Source organism: Heterodontus francisci, chromosome 18 (genome assembly GCF_036365525.1).
Source record: "Heterodontus francisci isolate sHetFra1 chromosome 18, sHetFra1.hap1, whole genome shotgun sequence".
Classification (NCBI taxonomy): Eukaryota; Metazoa; Chordata; class Chondrichthyes; order Heterodontiformes; family Heterodontidae; genus Heterodontus; species Heterodontus francisci.
The window spans coordinates 1,613,134-1,633,008 of record NC_090388.1 but is presented as its reverse complement, the minus strand read 5'-3'; the positions used below and the strand labels follow the sequence as shown (position 1 = coordinate 1,633,008).

Here is a 19,875-nt window from a genome sequence, read left to right as displayed (position 1 = left end):
AACCTTTCCGCCAGTCACAAAACAGCATAACAGTCTGTTTAACTGTGCGCCAACTGTTGGGGAAAAGTCCCTTTGAACCACCAATTATGAAGTAATACAAAAGAATTTGGAAATGATGTGCCCACCATGTTTTGTTTTATTCACGGCTGTCAATTTTCAAAACGCCCAGTTTTCTGAAGAACTTGGATTAAAATTTGTAGCTTCTGTCTGAATATTATTCCAACCTACATTGTGGGGGGGGAGGGGGAAGTTCAGAATGGTGCCTCTGACAAACACATGTTTTTCAATTGGGCATTTGACAGTAATTGGTAATTGCAACAAGAGTATTTGGAAATACAATAAGTACTTTTGCACCAAAAAGTTTGTTTTCTTACAACAGCTTGCAATTATATAGCGCCTTTTTAAAATAGTAAAAACATCCCAGGTGCTTTGCAGGAACATTAACAAAATTTGACACCGAGTCAAATAAGGAAATCTTAGGACTGGTGACCAAAAGCTTGGTCAAAGAGAGAGGTTTTAAAGAGTATCTTAAAGGAGGAGAGAGAGAGAGGCGGAGAGGTTTAGGGAGGGAATTCCAGAGCTCAGGGCCCAGGCAGTTGAAGGCACGTCCGCCAATGGAGGCGATGAACTTGTCCTTGGCTAATAATACAAGTGTGTTTGATTCTCCTTTTTATTGGGTGATTTGAGAGTCTCTGCTTTTCATCACTTTTTTTTTGGTCTCTGTTTTAGGAAAATCTGTTTATTGAACCAAAGAGAATGTCGCCTAAAACCCCGGTGAAAAACGAATTGATGCCGAGTGTGGTCCTGTGGAATAAATGCTGCAGCCCAGACAGAGTTCAGGTCACTCCAATTAAACACATCGACAAGTCATCCCCTGAGCCCTGGTCACCGACCGCAAATCTGAAGATGCTCATTAGTGCAGCAAGTCCTGACATCCGGGACAGGGAGAAGAAAAAGGAACTCTTCCGACAGATCGAAAACGAGGGAATCGGGAGCATCAGTAATGTTATTCAGGTAATGGGTGGCTTCATTTACTGGTCCTGCTTGTTCCCCCTCCATCCCTCGAGTTTAAATCCCTCCAAGGCCTCGCCTCCTCCTTCAGCCTGAGAACCTCCCGAGGACTTTGTGCTCCTCCAGTTCTGGCCACTTGTGCTGCCTCCGCACCCATCTCCCCCTCTTCCTCATACAATCTCCAACAACCTGTCCATAGTAATCTACCAGAGGCCTGGACTAATGACGCAGCAACATGAGTTCAAATCCCGCCACAGCAGCTGGGGGAATTTAAATTCAGTTAATTAAATCAATCTGGGATAAAAAGCTCCTCTCAGAAATGATGGCCATGAAACCATTGTCATTTGTTGTAAAAACCCACCTGGTTCACTAATGTCCTTTAGGGAAGGAAATCTGCTGTCCTTACGTGGTCTGGCCGACATGTGACTGACTCTTAACTGCCCTCTGAAATAGCCTAGCAAGCCACTCAGTTGTATCAAAGAACTGCGACAAAAAACTATAATCTACATGGACTGCAGCAGTTCAAGAAGGCAGCTCACCACCACCTTCTCAAGGGCAATTAGGGATGGGCAATAAATGCTGGCCTAGCCAGTGACGTTCACATCCCATGAATGAATGAATGAAAATAGTTTGCTTGCTATTTGGTGCTCAAGAATACAATAGGAAGATTATCCGTCTTGATCTGGAAGTTACTGAGTACAAAATCCTACCGGTTACAGTCATACAATGATACCACACCGAAGGAGGCCATTTGCTCCATCCTAAATTTGCCGCAACTAATCGTACCAACCTCAAACTGAGAAAGCTTCCCTCCGCTGCCGGTGCGCTGGCTTTCCACTCCACAGGAACCTGCAACCCTCACCTCTTTCCATGAGTTGGAGTTTGCAGCACAGAAAAAGGCCACCCGGCCCGTCTGCTCTGTGCCAGTGCTCATGTTCCACACGAGACTCCTCCCACCCTTCCTCATCCAATCCCATCAGCATATCCTTCTATTGCTTTTTCATCCATGTGTTTGTCCAGCTTCCCCTGAAATGTATCGATACTATTCACCTCAACCACTCCCTGTGGTAGCGAGTTCCACATTCTCACCACTCTCTGGATAAAGAAGTTTCTCCTGAATTCCCTGTTGAATTTATTAGTGATTATCTTATATTGATGGCCCCTAGTTCTGGTCTCCCCCACAAGTGGAAATATCTTCTGTGTCTACCCTATCAAACCCTTTCATTATTTTAAAGACCTCTATCAGATCACCCCTCAGGCTTGTCTTTCTCGAGAAAAGAGCCCCCAGCCTGTTCATCCCTTCCTTATTAGTGTCTGACCAAAGACAAATATTTTTTGTTGGAATGAGAATTAGTGTGAAACCAAGAGTTCCTGACAAGCGATTGAAAGGTGGGGGTCCCTCCTGTGTAAAGTGCAAATGGATTTTTTATTTTCCTTTTAGCTCGGTGAGGTGGATGATGCAACCACGGATGAATTTGAACAGCAAAGGCCGAGCAGGAAACTAAAAAGTCTGGGGCTTCTGTGCCAGAAGTTCCTTGCACGCTATCCTAATTATCCCATTTCAACCGAGAAAACAGAAATTTCCCTGGATGAAGTGGCAACGGAACTCGGTGAGCTTGTGGTTGGAGGATTCGGGGTGGGAGTGGGGAGGGGGGTGTGGGGGGTAGCGGGACGCAGGGAGAAGAGTTAAGAGAGTGGGGATGGGGGTAATATAAGGGCCAGATATAGCTGCAGTCATGGAACATCTAATGCCTTTTACTGTAGTTAGACTTGCCCCTGTACCCTTTAGCTTTTGCTCACAATTACTGGGAGTGTGAGCTGGTAACAAAGCATCTGAACTGTGGTGTCTCCTAACCAATGAGATTGCAGGATTGGGAAATTCTCAGTGCAATGACTGAGATGAAAATGGTGTCCTTGTCAATATTTATCCCCACTCAGCATCATGAGAAATAGGTTATCTAGGTCATTATTACATTGATGTTTGTGGGATCTTGCTGTGTACAAAATGGCTGCTGCGTTCCCTACATTACAACAGCAAATATATTTTAAAAATATTTCGTTAGCGGTAAAGCACTTTGGGAAGGCCTGAAGTTGTGAAAGGCGCTATATTAATGCAAGTCAGCCTTTCTTTTCAACTAGAGCGGGGGAATTCAATATTAGATCAGTTACAGAAAGAAAAAGGAAATGTAAGAACAATAAATTTAAAATCAGACTTTTAAAAAAAAAAAAAACCTCCCTGAAATCATCAAAACATGCAAGTGAGGAGTCTCAGTCTTCAACAGGTAATTTTTAGTGCCCTGGAGGTTGATTGGTTGTCATTAACTATTATCACATTGTTAAAAGACGACAGGGTTTTGTTTGCGTCGACTGAGTGGCATGGACAGAGTGGATAGTCAGAAGCTTTTTCCCAGGGTGGAAGAGTCAGTTACTAGGGGACATAGGTTTAAGGTGAGAGGGGCAAAGTTTAGAGGGGATGTGCGAGGCAAGTTTTTTTACACAGAGGGTGGTGAGTGCCTGGAACTTGCTGCCAGGGGAGGTGGTGGAAGCAGATACGATAGCGACGTTTAAGAGGCATCTTGACAAATACATGAATAGGATGGGAGTAGAGGGATACGGTCCCCGGAAGTGCAGAAGGTTTTAGTTTAGGCAGGCATCAAGATCGGCGCAGGCTTGGAGGGCCGAATGGCCTGTTCCTGTGCTGTACTTTGTATAAGTTATCACTGAATGCTGGTCAATGGTAAAGGCAGACAGTAAGATGCTGATTTTCCAAAGCAACTTTTGTGTATAGTATTTAACTCCGTATCTGCTTCTCTCCTGAGGTTGATGGGGGTGATGGTGGTGTAGTGGTAATGTCACTGAACTAGAAATCCAGAGGCCCAGGCTAATACCCTTCAGACACCGGTTCAAATCCCACCATGGCGGCTGGTGGAGTTTAAATTCACTGAATTAATTAAAAATTTGGAATTGAAAGCTAGTCTCAGTAATGGTGCCATGAAACTATCATTGATTGTCATAAAAACCCATCTGGTTCATTAATGTTCTTTAGGGAAGGAAATCTGATGTCCTTACCTGGTCTGGCCTACATGTGATTCCAGACCCACAGCAATGTGGTTAACTCTTAACTGCCCTCTGAAATGGCCTAGCAAGACACTCAGTTGTCGAGGGCAATTAGGGATGGGAAATAAATGCTGGCCGAGCCAGCGATGCCCACATCCTATGAACGAATAAAAAAAAAAAAATAAGCAGTGGGTGCTGTTAGCCTCAGCGTAATTGTGCCAGAAAATTCTGGAGTCTCCGAGTTGATTGATGGTTTGAACTGCTGTTTAACTGTGTAGGGATGGCCTTGAATTTTGTTTTCACAGGAGTTGAGCGCAGACGTATTTACGACATTGTGAACGTCTTGGAGTCTCTGCAATTGGTCAGCCGGATGGCAAAGAACCAGTATTCCTGGCACGGGTTGCTCGGTCTCAGACAGACCCTGGCTGCCTTGAAGAGGAGAGGAGAGCAGCACAGGTATGCAGAGCAGCTGGCTTACATCCGCCACAAGGAGCTGGAGTTCGATGGGGAGGAAGCGGAGAAGAGGGACACGGCCCAGGAAGCACGGACCAGCTGCCAGGCGCTGAGCAGGGAGACAAAGTCTGTCGAGGCCGAGAGTAAAGCGGGTAAGGCTTATTTTACATTAAATGCAATCTGATAAACGTTTTAGTTCCAAAAATCGCACGATTTGGCTTTGCTGTATTCATCTGTGGAGTCTCTCACTTGTGTCCAATTTATAAGAACTTAAGAAATAGGAGCAGGAGACAGCCCCACGAGCCTGCTTCGCCATTCAATAAAGATCATCTCTGATTTCCTGCATCAACTCCACCTTCCCACCCTATCCCCATATCCACGGATTCCCTCAGTACCCAAAAATCTGGCGGACCTGAGTATTCCCAGCATTTCCTGTTTTTATTTCAGATTTCCAGTATCTGCAGTATTTTGCTTTTGTTCTGTCTTTAAAACAGATGATCTGGGTCATTATCATATTTCTGTTTGTGGGATCTTGCTGTGTGCAAATTGGCTGTCGTATTTCCTACATTACAACAGTGACTACAATTCAAAACGTACTTCATTGGCTGTAAAGCTCTTTGGAATGTCCTGAGGTTGTGAAAGGTGCTCTAGAAATGCAAATCTTTTTAAAATAAAAAGTAATAGTAACAGGTGGCCATGCAGCTTTGAGTCCCAGATTGATGTGGTGCTGCTATTTAAGACACCGCCATGTCCCAGCTGAACTGGTACAGTGTTAAATAGAGCAAAGCTGCCAGGTGAGCAGGTTAACAGTGGCTCCATCTCCTGTACTCTGCTGCTCCCTTCTGGCTGCTAAGTGAACAGCGTTAGTAGGAGATGAAAGCCATTCCACTCACTCCATCCTCACCATTGCAATTTGAAAATATTTATTTTATTTTTAATAGACGTAATAAACCTACATAATCTAAAGAAGTAGAAGGAGTTGTTCTCTGTGCTTCATTTTAGTGCCATCTTCTCTCTCTCAGCATCTATAAACAGCAGGAAGGACAAGTCTCTGCGCATCATGAGTGAGAAGTTTGTGATGCTTTTCCTTGTGTCAGAACCCAAGACGGTCGCTCTCGATATTGCTGCTAAGATCCTAATTGAAGAAAGTCAACAGGACTCTGCTGATAACAGCAAGTTTAAAAGTAAGTAGAACAAAAGCAAAATACTACAGAATTACTGCTGGGAATCCAAAATTAAAAACAGAAAATGTTGGAAAAGACTCAACTCCATTTCTCTCTTCATGGATGTTGTTAACGTTTCAGGCCAATGACTTCTGACGAAAAGTCATCGTGCTGAAAAGTTAACTGTTTCTCTCTCCAGACTTGCTGAATGTTACCAGCAGTTTCTATTTGTCTTTCAGTGTTCTAGATGTGGCTGAGCTGTTCCTACAGTTTTCGTGATCTCGGTCTTCAGTTTTCCTCAGTCCAAATCCTGTCTACCTTCATATTGCCTTTTCATTTATCTCTTTCTGGCATTTTCTGTTTTTAATTTATATTAAAAGTAAGTTGAGTTTTGTTTGTAGACTGCACAGCAGTCATTGTGTTTTTGTGTGCGTGCATTTTCACTCAAGATGAGTAATCTCAAATACAAGAAATAGGAGCAGAAGTAGACCATTCGGCCCATCAAGCCTGCTCCGCCATTCAATACAATCATGGCTGATCTTGGGCTTCAATTCCACTTTCCTGCCCACTCCCCATATCCCTTGATTCCCTGAGAGACCAAAAATCTGTCGATCCCAGCTTTAAATGTATTCAATAATGAAACATCCACAACCCTCCGGGGTAGAGAATTCCAAAGATTCACAACCCTTTTGAGTGAAGTAATTTCTCCTCATCTCAGTCCTGAATGATTGGCCCCTTATCCTGAGACTGTGTCCCCGTGTTCTAGATTCCCTGACCAGTGGGAACAATCTCTCAGTTTCTACCCTATCAAACCCTTTCAGAATCTTGTATGTCTCAATTAGATCGCCTCTCATTCTTCTAAACTCGACAGAATATTGGCCCAATTTACTCAGCCTCTCATCAGAGAACAACCCCCTCATCCCAGGGACCAATTTAGTAAATCTTCACTGCACTGCCTCCAGTGCAAGTATATCCTTTCTTAAATGTGGAGACCAAAACTGCACACAGTATTCCAGGTACGGTTTCACCAAAACCCTGTACAATTTTAGTAAGACTTCTTTATTCCTGTTTAAGAATCTTGTTTGTGATTGAAATGTGTCACTTTCAAACTTAACATGAAATTCCATGGTATTATGATCGCTATTTCCCAGTAGCTCTTTTTCTATGACAATGCTTATTAACCCTGCTTCATTACACAATGAGATCGAAGATAGCTTTATCCCTTGTTGGTTCTACAACATATTGCTCCAAGAAACTGTCACGAAAACATTCTACAAACTCATCTTATAGACCACGGTTGCCAATTTAATTGTCCCAGTCTATATGCAGATTAAATTCCCCCACAATTCATACATTACCTTTTTTCCATGCTCCAATAATTTCCCATTTAATGTTCTGTCCAATGATATAACTACTGTTAGGGGGCCTGTAAATTACTCCCACCTGTGTTTTCTAACTCCTGCTATTCCTAATTTCCACCCAAACTGATTCCAGTTCATGATCTTCTGAGGCCAGATCTCTTCTTATTAATGTCATCCTTTACTATCAGGGTTACTCCTCCTCCTTTTCCATTCTGTCTGTCTGTCCGAAATATTGTGTACTCTGGAATATTCATTTCCCAACCTTGATCTCCTTGTAACCATGTCTGGGTAATGACAATGAGATCTAGATCATTTACCTCTATTCGTGCCATTAGTTCATTTATCTAATTACAGATGCTTCGTGCATTCAGATAAAGGAACTTTACTTTCATTTTTTTTACCTCTCTTCCTTGTAATGACCTCCTCTATCAATGTACAATTTTTGTTACACTCTCTGTCCCTTCCTGTCCCATTCTGTTGGGAGTTACCCACATCACTATCCTGCTCCGATGCCCTGATCCCTCTCTTTGGATTTCTGAATTTCCCTTTCCCCAAACCCTCACCCCTCTGTTAGGTCAAAGCCCTGTCCACAACCCTAGTTATGCGATTGGCCAGGACACTGGTCCCAGCCCAGTTCAAGTGAAGCCCATCCCAACAGAATAGCTCCCTCTTCCCTGAGTACTGATGCCATTGCCCCAAGAATAGAAACCCCATCTTCCCACACCACTCTTTGAGCCACGCGTTTTGTTCTCTAATCTGCTTGACCCTGTGCCAATTTGCACATGGCTCAGGTAACAAATGATTACCTTTGATGTTTTGTGTTTTAATTTGGATCCTAACTCCTCAAATTCTCTAAGCAAACATTATTTCTGGTTCTACCCATGACATTGGTTCCCACATGGACCACGACAACTGGATCCTCCCCCTCCCACTTCAGGTTCCTCTCCAGCTGCGTGGAGATGTCCTTAACCCTGGAACTGGGCAGTCAACACAGCCATCGGAGCTCCCGGTCACGGCTACAGAGAACAGTATCTATCTCCCTGACTATACTGTCTCTGATTACTACCACATTCCTCTTCACTACCCCCACTGGAATGACATCTTTCACCATGGTGCCATGGTCTGTCCGCTCATCCACCTTGCAGTCCTTCTCTTCATTCACACAGGTAGCAAGGACCTCGTACCTGTTGGACAAAGTCAGAGGCTGAGGCTCCTCCATCACTACATGCTGATACCCCTTCCCTGCCTCACTCGCAGTCACACCCTCCTGTCCCTGACCATTGGCTATTTCTAATGGTCTCCCTGCTCTAAGGGGTGTGACTGCCTCCTGGAACAAAGTGTCCCGGTAACTCTCCCCCCTCCCTGATGCTCTGCAATGTCTGTAACTCAGTCTCCAGCTCAGTAATTCTGAGCTGAAGTTGTGCAAACTGCAGACACTTACTGCAGATATGGTCATCCGAGATTGCAGTGCATTCTCCAGATTCCCACATGCTGTAGTTGCAGCACACCACCAGCCCTGCCAGCTCTGTACAATATTTTTTAGTCAATTAGTTAATAATTCAAGCTGAAGTAATGGAAAGTTGCACTAACCTACCTTGGAGTCAAAGGAAGAACATTCGCCAGCTACTGGAGGTGGAAAAGGAGCCCCTCTTTCCCCCTCTGCACTGAATTTCCAAATTCACTCTGGCAAATACTTCTTAATTGCGTCCCATCATTGCATTCGGCTGAGAGATTGGTCTGCTTTATATACGGATTCTGATGATTCACTAGCTAGCTCAGCTTTCTGCTACAATAGTTAACACCTATTGAATCTAACTACTTCCAACTGATTGACAGATCACTGCCACTGCTGACTGCTTCTGCTTTAACAAGGCTATTTACCTAACCAGCAGATTTAAGCTGGACGCTTAAACTAAAATTTAAACTGGACAAAAACTTACCAGAACTTTTCCTCTTACACCATATTTCCAAATTCACTTTGGCAAATGTCTCACTCAGGCAACTGTCTCTTCTCAACTGTGTCCCCTCACTGCGTGGGGATTGACTATTTTTAATGTTCTATGTTGACATTGGCCGTTGCCATGTATAGACGGAGGTTAAACACTCCCTCTATTCTGACTGAACAAAGAGTATCAAACTCGCCTCTGAGTCAGAAGGTTCTGGGTTCAAGTCCCACTCTAGAGACTTGAGTATAAGATCCAGGCTGACTATTCGATGTTCCATCTTTCAGGTGAGACCGTTAATCTGTTTATTGTATATCAATTTGTTTTATTATATGCAGGTGAAAGGTGTTAATTGGGGTCTTTCTTGAGCACTCATAAGCAGACACTCACTGAGACTAGTGAAAGGTTTTGAGGGAGGAGCTACATGTTTGTAATCCCTTTACTCTACACAATGAATGTGAAACTGAGTAAAGATCGGCTCCAGCATTGTCCTCCATAACAATCTTTCTGAAGTTTAACAGAGACATTTCCCCTCTTGGGTGGATGTAAAAGATCCCATGGCACTATTTCAGAAATGGGCAGGTGACTCCTCCTCCCCTCAATATTTATCCCTCAGCTAACACCTAAAAACAGATAATCTGGTCATTATCACATTGCTGTTTGTGGGAATCTTGCTGTTTGTAAATTGGCTGTAGTCTTTCCTACATTGTAACAGTGACTCCACTTCAAAAACACTTCATTGGCTGTAAAGCACTTTGGGAGGTCCTGAGGTCATGAATGGTGCTATATAAATGCAAGTTCCTTCTCTCTTTAAAGAGAACAGAAGGTGAGTGATGGAACTACTTCTTTAAGTGGAAGCAGAAACAGAGCTATGTATATAGTTTATTTTCCTCCTGCATTTACCTTCTACATCAGTCTGCCATTTTGGGTCTTGGCTTTCTACATGGAGTAAACATCAGCTGTTGCAGTCTCTTCCCAGCCAGGATGACTCCTTGGCTCACAATGCAGGCTGGTCTGAATTAGAATGAGAACATAAGCAAATTGAGCAGGATTCAGCCGCTCGAAACTGCTCCATCATTTAATAAGACCATGGCAGAGCTTCCACTCAACTCCACCTTCCCGCACTATCCCCAAATTCCTTGATTTCCTTAGTATCCAAAAAAAATCTGTCGATCTCGGTCTTGAATATATTCAATGACTGAGTATCCACAACCCTCTGGGATAGAGAATTCCAAAGATTCACAACCCTTTGAGTGAAGTAATTTCTCCTCATCTCAGTCCTGAATGATTAACCCCTTATCCTGAGACTCTCTAGCCGGGGGGAACACCCTCTTTTAAAAAAAAAAAGTTTTATATGTTTCAATGAGTTCACTTATTCTTAACTCCAGAGAATATAAACCCATTCTACTCATTGTGAGCTCTTGATGTTAACAAATCGAATTTAAGTGCTATTTGAGAAGTTGTGTCACTGCTTCGGGTACATGCACTGGAATGGCAGTCAGTTACCGAGCTGAAGATATCCTACCAGGTTCTCACAATGGGTGACAGCCTATTGCTGTTTGTTCCATTTAAAGGAAATAAGTTGCATTTATATAGCGCCTTTCACTACATCCCAAGGAGCTTTAACCACCAATTAAATATTTCTGAAGTGTGGTCACTGATATAATGTAGGAAGTGCGGCAGCCAAAATTTGTGCACAGCAAGCTCCCACAAACAGCATTGTGATAATGACCATAATAAACTGTTTCAGTGATGATTGAGTGTAGTACATAGTGAACTTGAGTTATGAGTAGGCCAGAGTGGATAGAAGCGCAGGTTCCCTTTCTGAAGGACATTAGTGAACTTTTGTGCTTGTTTACCAATCTGATGTCATTCAGTGCAATTCCATTTCATTGATGGGGATCTGTGTTGTGAGCTCCTTGCAGACAAGAACCATTAAACTACCACATCCAATAGAAATAGAGTGACTTCTGTCTGACTCTTCACACACAAACATTGCTGTTTTTCCCTTCTCTCCGATTTCTGTTCCATGTATTCTACAAGGGGCAAGATGTTATTTCTTGGGTGGTAATCAGCAAATAATCTCAGTTAGAACTTCACCAACCTTTCTCATTTGTTTTCCTCTTCAGCTAAAATCCGCAGATTGTATGACATCGCCAATGTGTTGACCAGTTTGGGACTCATCAAGAAAGTTCATGTGACTGAAGAGAGGGGTCGAAAGCCAGCATTCAAATGGGTTGGGCCTATCCATCAGAACAAGCCTGATGGTGAGGGTTGCTCAATGCTGCCGATTGGTAATATCACACACACAAACATTGGATTGAATGAAGATGTGGGAAAGGCATCCTGTCACTTTCCCCGCTCCGTAGCCCAGCAGCAGAAGGGGCTTTCCCGTTCAGTTCAGCAGGGCTGCCTCTGATTGGTAAAAGTAACATGTAACTGAACTGCACATACTGTGATACAGATTCTCAGTCTGCGCTGTATTAACTGAGTTTAACAGGGTGTCGGAAAGAAAATGAAAATATTTCTTGTTGCCATGCAGTAACTTCCCTTCCCTTAACATCCACTCGATACCGTTATTGTCTGGGCAAAGGGCCATGGGAAGAGGGGCTTGCATGGGGTGAGTGGGATGGGTGGCTGTGGAGCACAAAGAAAACTGATGTTCTTTCTAGTGTGTAGCTCCCCAAATGGTTGACTGTGTTGGTTCACCAAGACCAACATCCAGGCTTGGGCTGATAAGTGGCAAGTAACATTCACACCACTCAAGTGCCAGGAATGACCATCTCCAACAAGAGAGAATCTAACCATCTCCCCTTGTCATTCAATGGCATTTCCATCGCTGAATCCCCCACTATCAACATCCTAGGAGCTACCATTGACCAGAAACTGAACTGGAGTAGCCATATAAATACCATGGCTACAAGAGCAAGTCAGAGGCTTGGAATTCTGTGGTGAGTAACTCACCTCCTGACTCCCCAAAGCCTGTCCACCATCTACAAGGCACAAGTCAGGAGTGTGATGGAATACTCTCCACTTGCCTGGATGGGTGCAGCTCCAACAACACTCAAGAAGCTCGATACCATCCAGAACAAAGCAGCCCACTTGATTGGCACTCCATCTACAAACATTCACTCCCTCCACCACCGATGCACAGTAGCAGCAGTGTGTACCATCTACAAGATGCACTGCAGCAACTCACCAAGGCTCCTTAGACAGCACCTTCCAAACCCGCGACCTCTACCAACTAGAAGGACAAGGGCAACAAATACATGGGAACACCACCACCTGCAAGTTCCCCTCCAAGTCACACACCATCCTGACTTGGAACTAAATCACCGTTCCTTCACTGTCACTGGGTCAAAATCCTGGAACTCCTTTCCTAACAGCACTGTGGGTGTACCTACCCCACATGGACTGCAGCGGTTCAAGAAGGCAGCTCACCACCACCTTCTCAAGGGCAATTAAGGATGGGTAATAAATGCTGGCCTGGCCAGCGTCACCCACATCCCTGAATTAATTTTAAAAAAAATTATCGCCCATCCTTTGGAAAACTGGGTGATTTTCTGGGCAATAGGAGCAGGAGGAGACCATTCAGCCCCGTGAACCTATTCCACCATTAAATCCCATCATGATTGATCTGTATCTTAACTGCATCATTCAGTATGGTTCCATTACCTAACCTAACAAAAATCCATTCAGCTCAGTTTTGAAATTTTCAGTGGCTGTCTCATTGCTGGTTTAATGGAAATGCCCTGAGTCTCAGCAACTTGAGATGTGTGAAAGTTAATGGGACCTCTGTCATGTCGAGATGTCAAAAGTGTGGACACTGGTAACTTACAATCAACTCTTGTGTAAACCTATGAACTGTCAGTAACTCCAAAATAAAAGCCATTATAGAAATTATGCAAATTTGCATCATAATTATCTCTATCTCATGTTTTACTTCCCTGTGAGCTATTTTCAGCATCTCCACCATTGGCTGCAATTCCTTCACCTGCTGGAGCCCGAAGCTCTGGAATTCCCTCCCTAAACCCCTCTCTGTCTCTCCCTCTCTGTCTCTCTCTCTGTCTCTCCCTCTCTGTCTCTATCTCTCCATCTCTGTGTGTCTCTCTCTCTGTCTCTATCTCTCCCTCTCTGTCTCTATCTCTCCCTCTCTGTCTCTCTCTCTCTGTCTCTCTCTCTCTGTCTCTCCCTCTCTGTCTCTCCCTCTCTCTCCCTCTCTGTCTCTCTCTCTGTCTCTTTCTCTCTGTCTGTCTGTCTCTCTGTCTTTCTCTCTCTCTCTCTCTCTGTCTCCCTCTGTGTGTGTGTGTGTCTCTCTCTCTGTGTGTGTCTCTCTCTCTCTCTCTGTCTCTCTCTCTCTGTGTGTCTCTATCTCTCCCTCTCTGTCTCTCCCTCTCTGTCTCTCCCTCTCTGTCTCTCCCTCTCTGTCTCTCCCCCTCTCTGTCTCTCTCCCCCTCTCTCTCTCCCTCTCTCTCTCTGTCTCTCTCTCTCTGTCTCTGTCTGTCTCTCTGCCTCTGTCTGTCTCTCTGCCTCTGTCTGTCTCTCTCACTCTCTCTTCCTTTAAGGCCCTCCTTAAAACCTGCATCTTCAACTAAGCTTTTGGTCACCTGTCCTAATATTTCCTTATGTGGTTTAGTGTCGATGTTTGTGAAGCATCTTGGGATATTTTCCCACAGTAAAGGTGCTATATAAATGCAAGTTGTTGTAAATGTCTAAAACTGTAGTTTCTTTGTAGGTGGTTGTTGGAATGAAATGTTCTCTCTATTTCTGCACAGGTATTCCGGATCATTTTGTTGCATTATCAGCATCGCCGAGTTCTGCAGAGGCTGTGTTCCCAGTCACAGTGAACACCAAGGAGAGGCTGGCATGTGCAGCTTCATTCCATACTCGACACAATTCCCATACCAAACAGTTCAAGGCCCAGTCTGCTCCTTGCAGCCCTGCTAAAGTTCGAAAAGGTTTGTTTCTGTACAAGGGTTTCAGTTAATAAGTGATAACCTGCACTGTCTGACCCCAGTCGAAAACTCTGGTGGGTTTAAGATAGCACAGGTAAATTTGCTGTGGTCAGTCGATCAACATATCTTTGATACTTGTCTTTACCAAGTATCACAATCTCTGAGCTTGGGCAGATATGAACTGCCTGCAACAGGACATAGATAGGCTAGCAGAATGAACAGAGAGGAGTGGCAGGTGGAATTTAATACAGACAAGTGTGAGGTGATGCATTTTGGCAGAAGGAATAGAGAGAGGCAATATATACTTAATGGTACAGTTCTGAAGAGTGTACAGGAACAGAGGGACCTGGGGGTTCATGTGCAGCGATCTTTGAAGGTGGCAGGACATAGTGAGAGAGTGGTTAGTAAAGCATGTGGGATCGTGAGCTTTAGAAATAGCAGCATCGAGTACAAAAGCAGGCAAGTTATGCTGAACCTTTATAAAGCTCAACTGGAGTACTGTGTACAGTTCTGGTCACCACACTTTAGGAAGGGTGTGAGGGTCCTTGAGAGGGTGCAGAGGAGATTTACCAGAATGTGAACATATGAATTAGGAGCCGGAGTAGGCCATTCAGCCCCTCGAGCCTGCTCTGCCATTTGATAAGATCACGGCTGATCTGATTGTGGCCTCAACTCCACTTTCCTGTCTACCCCCTATCCCCTTCAATTCACTTGTCAATCAAGAATCTATCTAACTCAGCCTTAAAAATATTCAATGGCCCAGCCGCCACTGCTGTCAAGTGAATTCCACAGACTAATGACCCTCTGAGCGAAAATATTTCTCCTCATCTCTGTCTTAAATGGGAGATCTTAATGTTTAAACTGTGTCCCCTAGTTCTAGTCTTGGCCATAAGTGGAAATATCCTCTCAGCATCCACCCTGTCAAGTCTCCTCAGAATCATATATGTTTCAATAAGATCACCTCTCAATCTTCTAAACTCTCATGAATACAGGCCTAACCTGTGCAACCTTTCCTGAAAAGATAATCCCTTCATCCCAGAAATCTGTCGAGTGAACCTTCTCTGAACTGCTTTTAATGCAATTATATCCTTTCTTGAGTAAGGTGACCAAAACTGTACACAGTACTCCAGATGTGGTCTCACCAAGGTCCTGTACAACTGTAGCAAAACAACCCTGCTGTTATACTCCATTCCCCTTGCAGTAAATGCCAACATTCCATTTGGCTTCCTAATCACTTGCTGTACCTGCATACTAACCTTTTTATGATTCATATACCAGGACACCCAGATCCCTCTGTACCTCGGAGTTCTGCAATATCTGTTCATTTAAATAATATACACCTCTTCTATTCTTCCTGCCAAAGTGGACAAGTCCACATTTTCCCACATTATACTCCATCTTCCATATTTTTCCTACTCACTGAACCTATCTAAATCCTTTCGTAAACGCTTTATATCCTCTTCACAACTTACTCTTCGACCTATATTTGTGTCATCAGCAAATTTATCAACAATACATTCTGTCCCTTCATCCGCTACAGATTGAAATTAGTTGAGACCCCAGCACCGATCGCTGTGGGACTCCACTGGTTACAGTTTGCCAACCTGAAAACGACCCATTTATCCCGACTCTGTTTCCTGTTAGTTAACCTGTTCTCTATCCATGCTAATATGTTACCCCCTACACCATGTGCTCTTATTTTGTGTAGTAACCTTTGATGTGGCACCTTATCAAATGCCTTTTGGAAATCCAAGTACACCATATCTACAGGTTCCCCTTCATCCACCTTGCTTGTTACTTCCTCAAAGAACTCTAATAAATTAGTTAAACATGATTTCCCTTTCACAAAACCACGTTGACTGTGCCTGATACCATTAAGATTTTCGAAGTGCCCTGCTATAACCTCCTTAATAGATTTTAGCATTTTCCCTATGGCCTGTAGTTTCCTGCTTTCTGTCTCCCTCCTTTCTCAAATAGAGGAGTTACATTCGCTATTTTCCAAGCTAGGGAATTTTGGAAAATTACAACCAATGCATCTACTATCTCAGCTGCCACTTCTTTTAAGACCCTAGGATGAAGGTCATCGGGGCCTGGGGACTTGTCGGCCTTTAGTTCGAATAGTTTTCTCAGTACCTTTCCCCGGTGATTGTAATTGTTTTTGTTACAGGGATGGGGAATTTTAGTTACAAGGTTAGGTTGGAAAAACTGGATTTATTCTCCTTAGAACAAAGGAGATTTAATCGAAGCGTACAAGATTATGACAGGCTTACATAAGTTAGACAAGAAAAAAACTTCCCATTAACTAATGGTACAAGGATGAGAGGACACAGATAGAGGTTTTGGGTAGAGATGCAGGAATATGAGGAAGAGCTTTTTTACACAGCAGGTTGTAATGACCTGGAACACTCTGTCTCCGCTTCCACCAGCCTTGTGGGCAATCAGTGACTTCAGGATGAAGTTGGATGGCTGCCTGAGAGAAGTAGACTTGCAGGGTTACGGGGATCAAACCGGGGAGTGGGACTGACTGCATTGCTCCATGGAGAGCTGGCATGGACTCGATGGGCCAAATGATGACCTCCTGTGCTGTAAATGACTGATTTCAAGGAGTAAATGAGACCCATACATTGAGAGGCAACACTGTCATCGGAACAGAAGGAGGCCATTTAACCCCCTGAGCCTGCTCCACCATTGAGTTGTAGCATGGCTGATTCGTATCTTAACTCCATTAACCTGCCCCTAATACCCAACAAAAATCTATCAGTATCAGTTTTAAAATTTTCAGTTGATCCCCAGCATCAACAGGTTTTTGGAGGGAGTCTGTATCTTGTTCCAGTGTAAGAGTAATTCAGCTGTGACAGTGGGTTTTTCATAGCTACCATGTTCTATGGTCTCTCACTGTCAGAGTTAGTGGTACGGGATGGTTGGGACTGGGTGGGGCTCAGACCCAAGGAAGAGAGAAAACTGGTGGAGGCCAGAAGGATATATTTCAAGGATGGGTTTGAAGATGATTAATTGACTGATAGGACTGTCACTGAGGATAGAATGGGGTGGGGGGAGGTGCACAGTAGATTGGAGTTAGAGGAGTAAATGATCAGACACAAGCCTACAGAATGTTACAGAAACAGAATGAGGGAACTTTAATGACGATTTGGTGGGCAGGGGAAGGTAGTGTGGGTGTGTTGTGGTAGGTAAGTGGGACTTACTGCAGAATAGCGTGGGGGCGGTAGACTTTACATAGGCTGGCGCATGTGAGGCGGCCATTGGAAAAGTTTTTCAATTTTTCATTGAGTAGCTACAAGAATGTGACTTCTGGTGTTTAAGAATTTTCGTTACAGCACAGAAAGACCTTTGGTCCCATCGAGTCAGCATAGAGTCATAGAGTTATACAGCACAGAAACAGGCCCTTCGGCCCATCGAGTCAGCACTGGTGCAAAAAGCAAAATACTGCGGATACTGGAAATCTGAAATAAAATGACAACAACAACTTATTTATGTAGCGCCTTTAACGTAATAAAACAATCCACTGTGCTTCGCAGGAGCATTATAAAACAAAGTATGAAACCAAGTCACATAAAGAGATGTTAGGTCAGGTGACCAAGCTTGGTCAAAGGTAGGTTTTAAGGAGTGTTTTAAAGGAGGAAAACAAGGTGGAGAGGCAGAGAGGTTTAAGGAGGGAATTCCAGATATTGGGGCCGAGGCAACTGAAGGCAGAGCCACCAATGGTGGAGCGATTAAAATCAGGGATACACAAAAACAGAAAATGCTGGAAATACTCAGCAATTCAGGCAGCATCTGCAGAGAGTGAAAGAGGTTAACATTTCATATTGATGACCTTTCATCAGAGCTGGGAAAATTTGGTGATTTAACGACCAGAGAAAGGAGAAAAGAACAATGTCTGTGATGGGTGGAGGACAGGAGTGATTAAATCAACAAAAGCATGAGGATGATGTGAGGCAAAAGTGAGGTGGTAATGGGACAATAAAAAGATGTGCTCTGCATATGAACTAATTAATCTAATCCCACTCTCTGTCCCCTTTAATTAAGCAACAGTTTCCAAAAGGCATTTTATAAGGTGCCACACACAAAATTAATAGACAAGATAAGGGCCCATGGTGTTGGGAGTAATATATTAGTGTGGATAGAGGATTGGTTAACAGACAGGAAGCAGAGAGTGGGCATAAATGGGGCATTTTCAAGTTGGCAGACAGTGAATAGTGGGGTGCCGCAAGGATCAGTGCTGGGGCCTCAGCTATTTACAATCTATATTAATGACTTGGATGAAGAGACAGAGAGTAATGTATCTAAGTTTGCTGATGATACAAAGCTCGGTGGAAAGGTAAGCTGTGGGGAGGACATAGAGAGGCTGCAAAGAGATATAGACAGGTTACGTGGGTGGGTAACAAGATGGCAAGTGGATTATAATGTAGGGAAGTATGAAGTTAGTCACTTTGGTCATAAAAATAGAAAAGCAGAATAATTTTTCAAGGATGTGAAACTTGTAAGTGTCGATGTTCAAAGAGACTTGGGTGTGCTTGTACAAGGAATGCGGGAAGTTAACATGTAAGCAATTAAGAAGGCAAATGGCATGTTGGCCTTTATTGCAAGGGGATTGGAGTACAGGAATAAAGAAGTCTTGCTACAATTGTACAGGGTTTTGGTGAGACCACAGGCTGGATTTTACCAAGCTCCCAATGACGTGGTCCGTGGCTCTTCGGCACGTGACCCACATGGGCGTGCCGCCATTTTTTTGAGCTCACTGCCGAGATCGGTGACAGGCTCTAAAAATCCAGCCCCACCTGTGTGCAGTTTTGGTCTCCACATTTAAGAAAGGATTTACCTGCACTGGAGGCAGTGTAGCAAAGATTTACTAAATTGATTCCTGGGATGAGGGGGTTGTCCTATGATGAAAGACTAAGTAAATTGGGCCGATATTCTCTGGAGTTTAGAAGAATGAGAGGCGATCTAATTGAGACATACAAGATTCTGAAAGGGTTTGATAGGGTAGAAACTGAGAGATTGTTCCCACTGGTCAGGGAATCTAGAACACGGGGAACAGTCTCAGGATAAGCGGCCAATTATTCAGGACTGAGATGAGGAGAAATTACTTCACTCAAAGGGTTGTGAATCTTTGGAATTCTCTACACCAGAGGGTTGTGGATGTTCCATCATTGAATACATTTAAGGCTGAGATAGATAGATTTTTGGTCTCGCAGGGAATCAAGGGATATGGAGAGTGGGCGAGAAAGTGGAATTGAATCCTAAGATCAGCCATGATCATATTGAATGGCGGAGCAGGCTCGATGGGCCACGTGGTCTACTCCTACTCCTATTTCCTGTGTAATTATCTTAAATTTGTGCCTTTGTTGTTACTGCAGTGAGAACCCTTGATGCACAAGATTATTCCAGTAAGATGGCGCATTTGGCTGCTGCTTGCAGACTACAGTTTGAAGAAGATCTGAAGTAAGTTTTTGTTGTAGTGGGACCTGTATCGATTTCTCCGATCGAGCCTCTGCACATGACAGTATTTCTTCACTGAGGATTACAATTCGGACTTAGTGTTTTGAAGATGAAATCTGACTTGGAGCAACATTTCTTGGAGATAAAAGATTGATGTAGAATATAAATTAATGGCCTGCATTTATATAGCGCCTATGGGATTGTTTTTTTAAAAAAAAGTCCCAAGAAGTGTAATCAGACAAAATACGACCCGGGCCACATAAGAAGACATTAGGACAGGTGACCAAAAGCTTGGCCAAAGAGATGGGTTTTAAGGAGTCTCTTAAAGGAGGTGTTTCTGGACTGGGAGCCAGTGTAGGTCAGTGAGCACAGGAGTGCTAGATAAACGGGACTTGGTGTGAGTTAGGACACGGGCAGCAGAGCTTTGGATGAGCTGAAGTTTATGAAGTGTGAAAACTGGGAGACCAACCAGCAG

General features: G+C 43.8%; 1 protein-coding gene across 2 annotated transcripts in view; it reads left to right on the top strand.

Annotated features, from left to right (window-relative positions):
• The window catches only part of LOC137379377 (transcription factor E2F7-like), a 40,865-nt gene that overhangs the window by 1,473 nt on the left and 19,517 nt on the right, over positions 1-19,875 (top strand). The window contains exons 3-9 of one of the 2 annotated variants that reach the window (XM_068050096.1): positions 730-1,014; positions 2,453-2,621; positions 4,374-4,673; positions 5,544-5,705; positions 11,118-11,255; positions 13,764-13,946; positions 19,319-19,403. In XM_068050096.1, coding sequence (XP_067906197.1) covers positions 730-1,014; positions 2,453-2,621; positions 4,374-4,673; positions 5,544-5,705; positions 11,118-11,255; positions 13,764-13,946; positions 19,319-19,403 — 1,322 coding nt within the window. The remainder of the gene's footprint in view (positions 1-729; positions 1,015-2,452; positions 2,622-4,373; positions 4,674-5,543; positions 5,706-11,117; positions 11,256-13,763; positions 13,947-19,318; positions 19,404-19,875) is intronic. The other variant, XM_068050097.1, reaches the window with a different exon arrangement.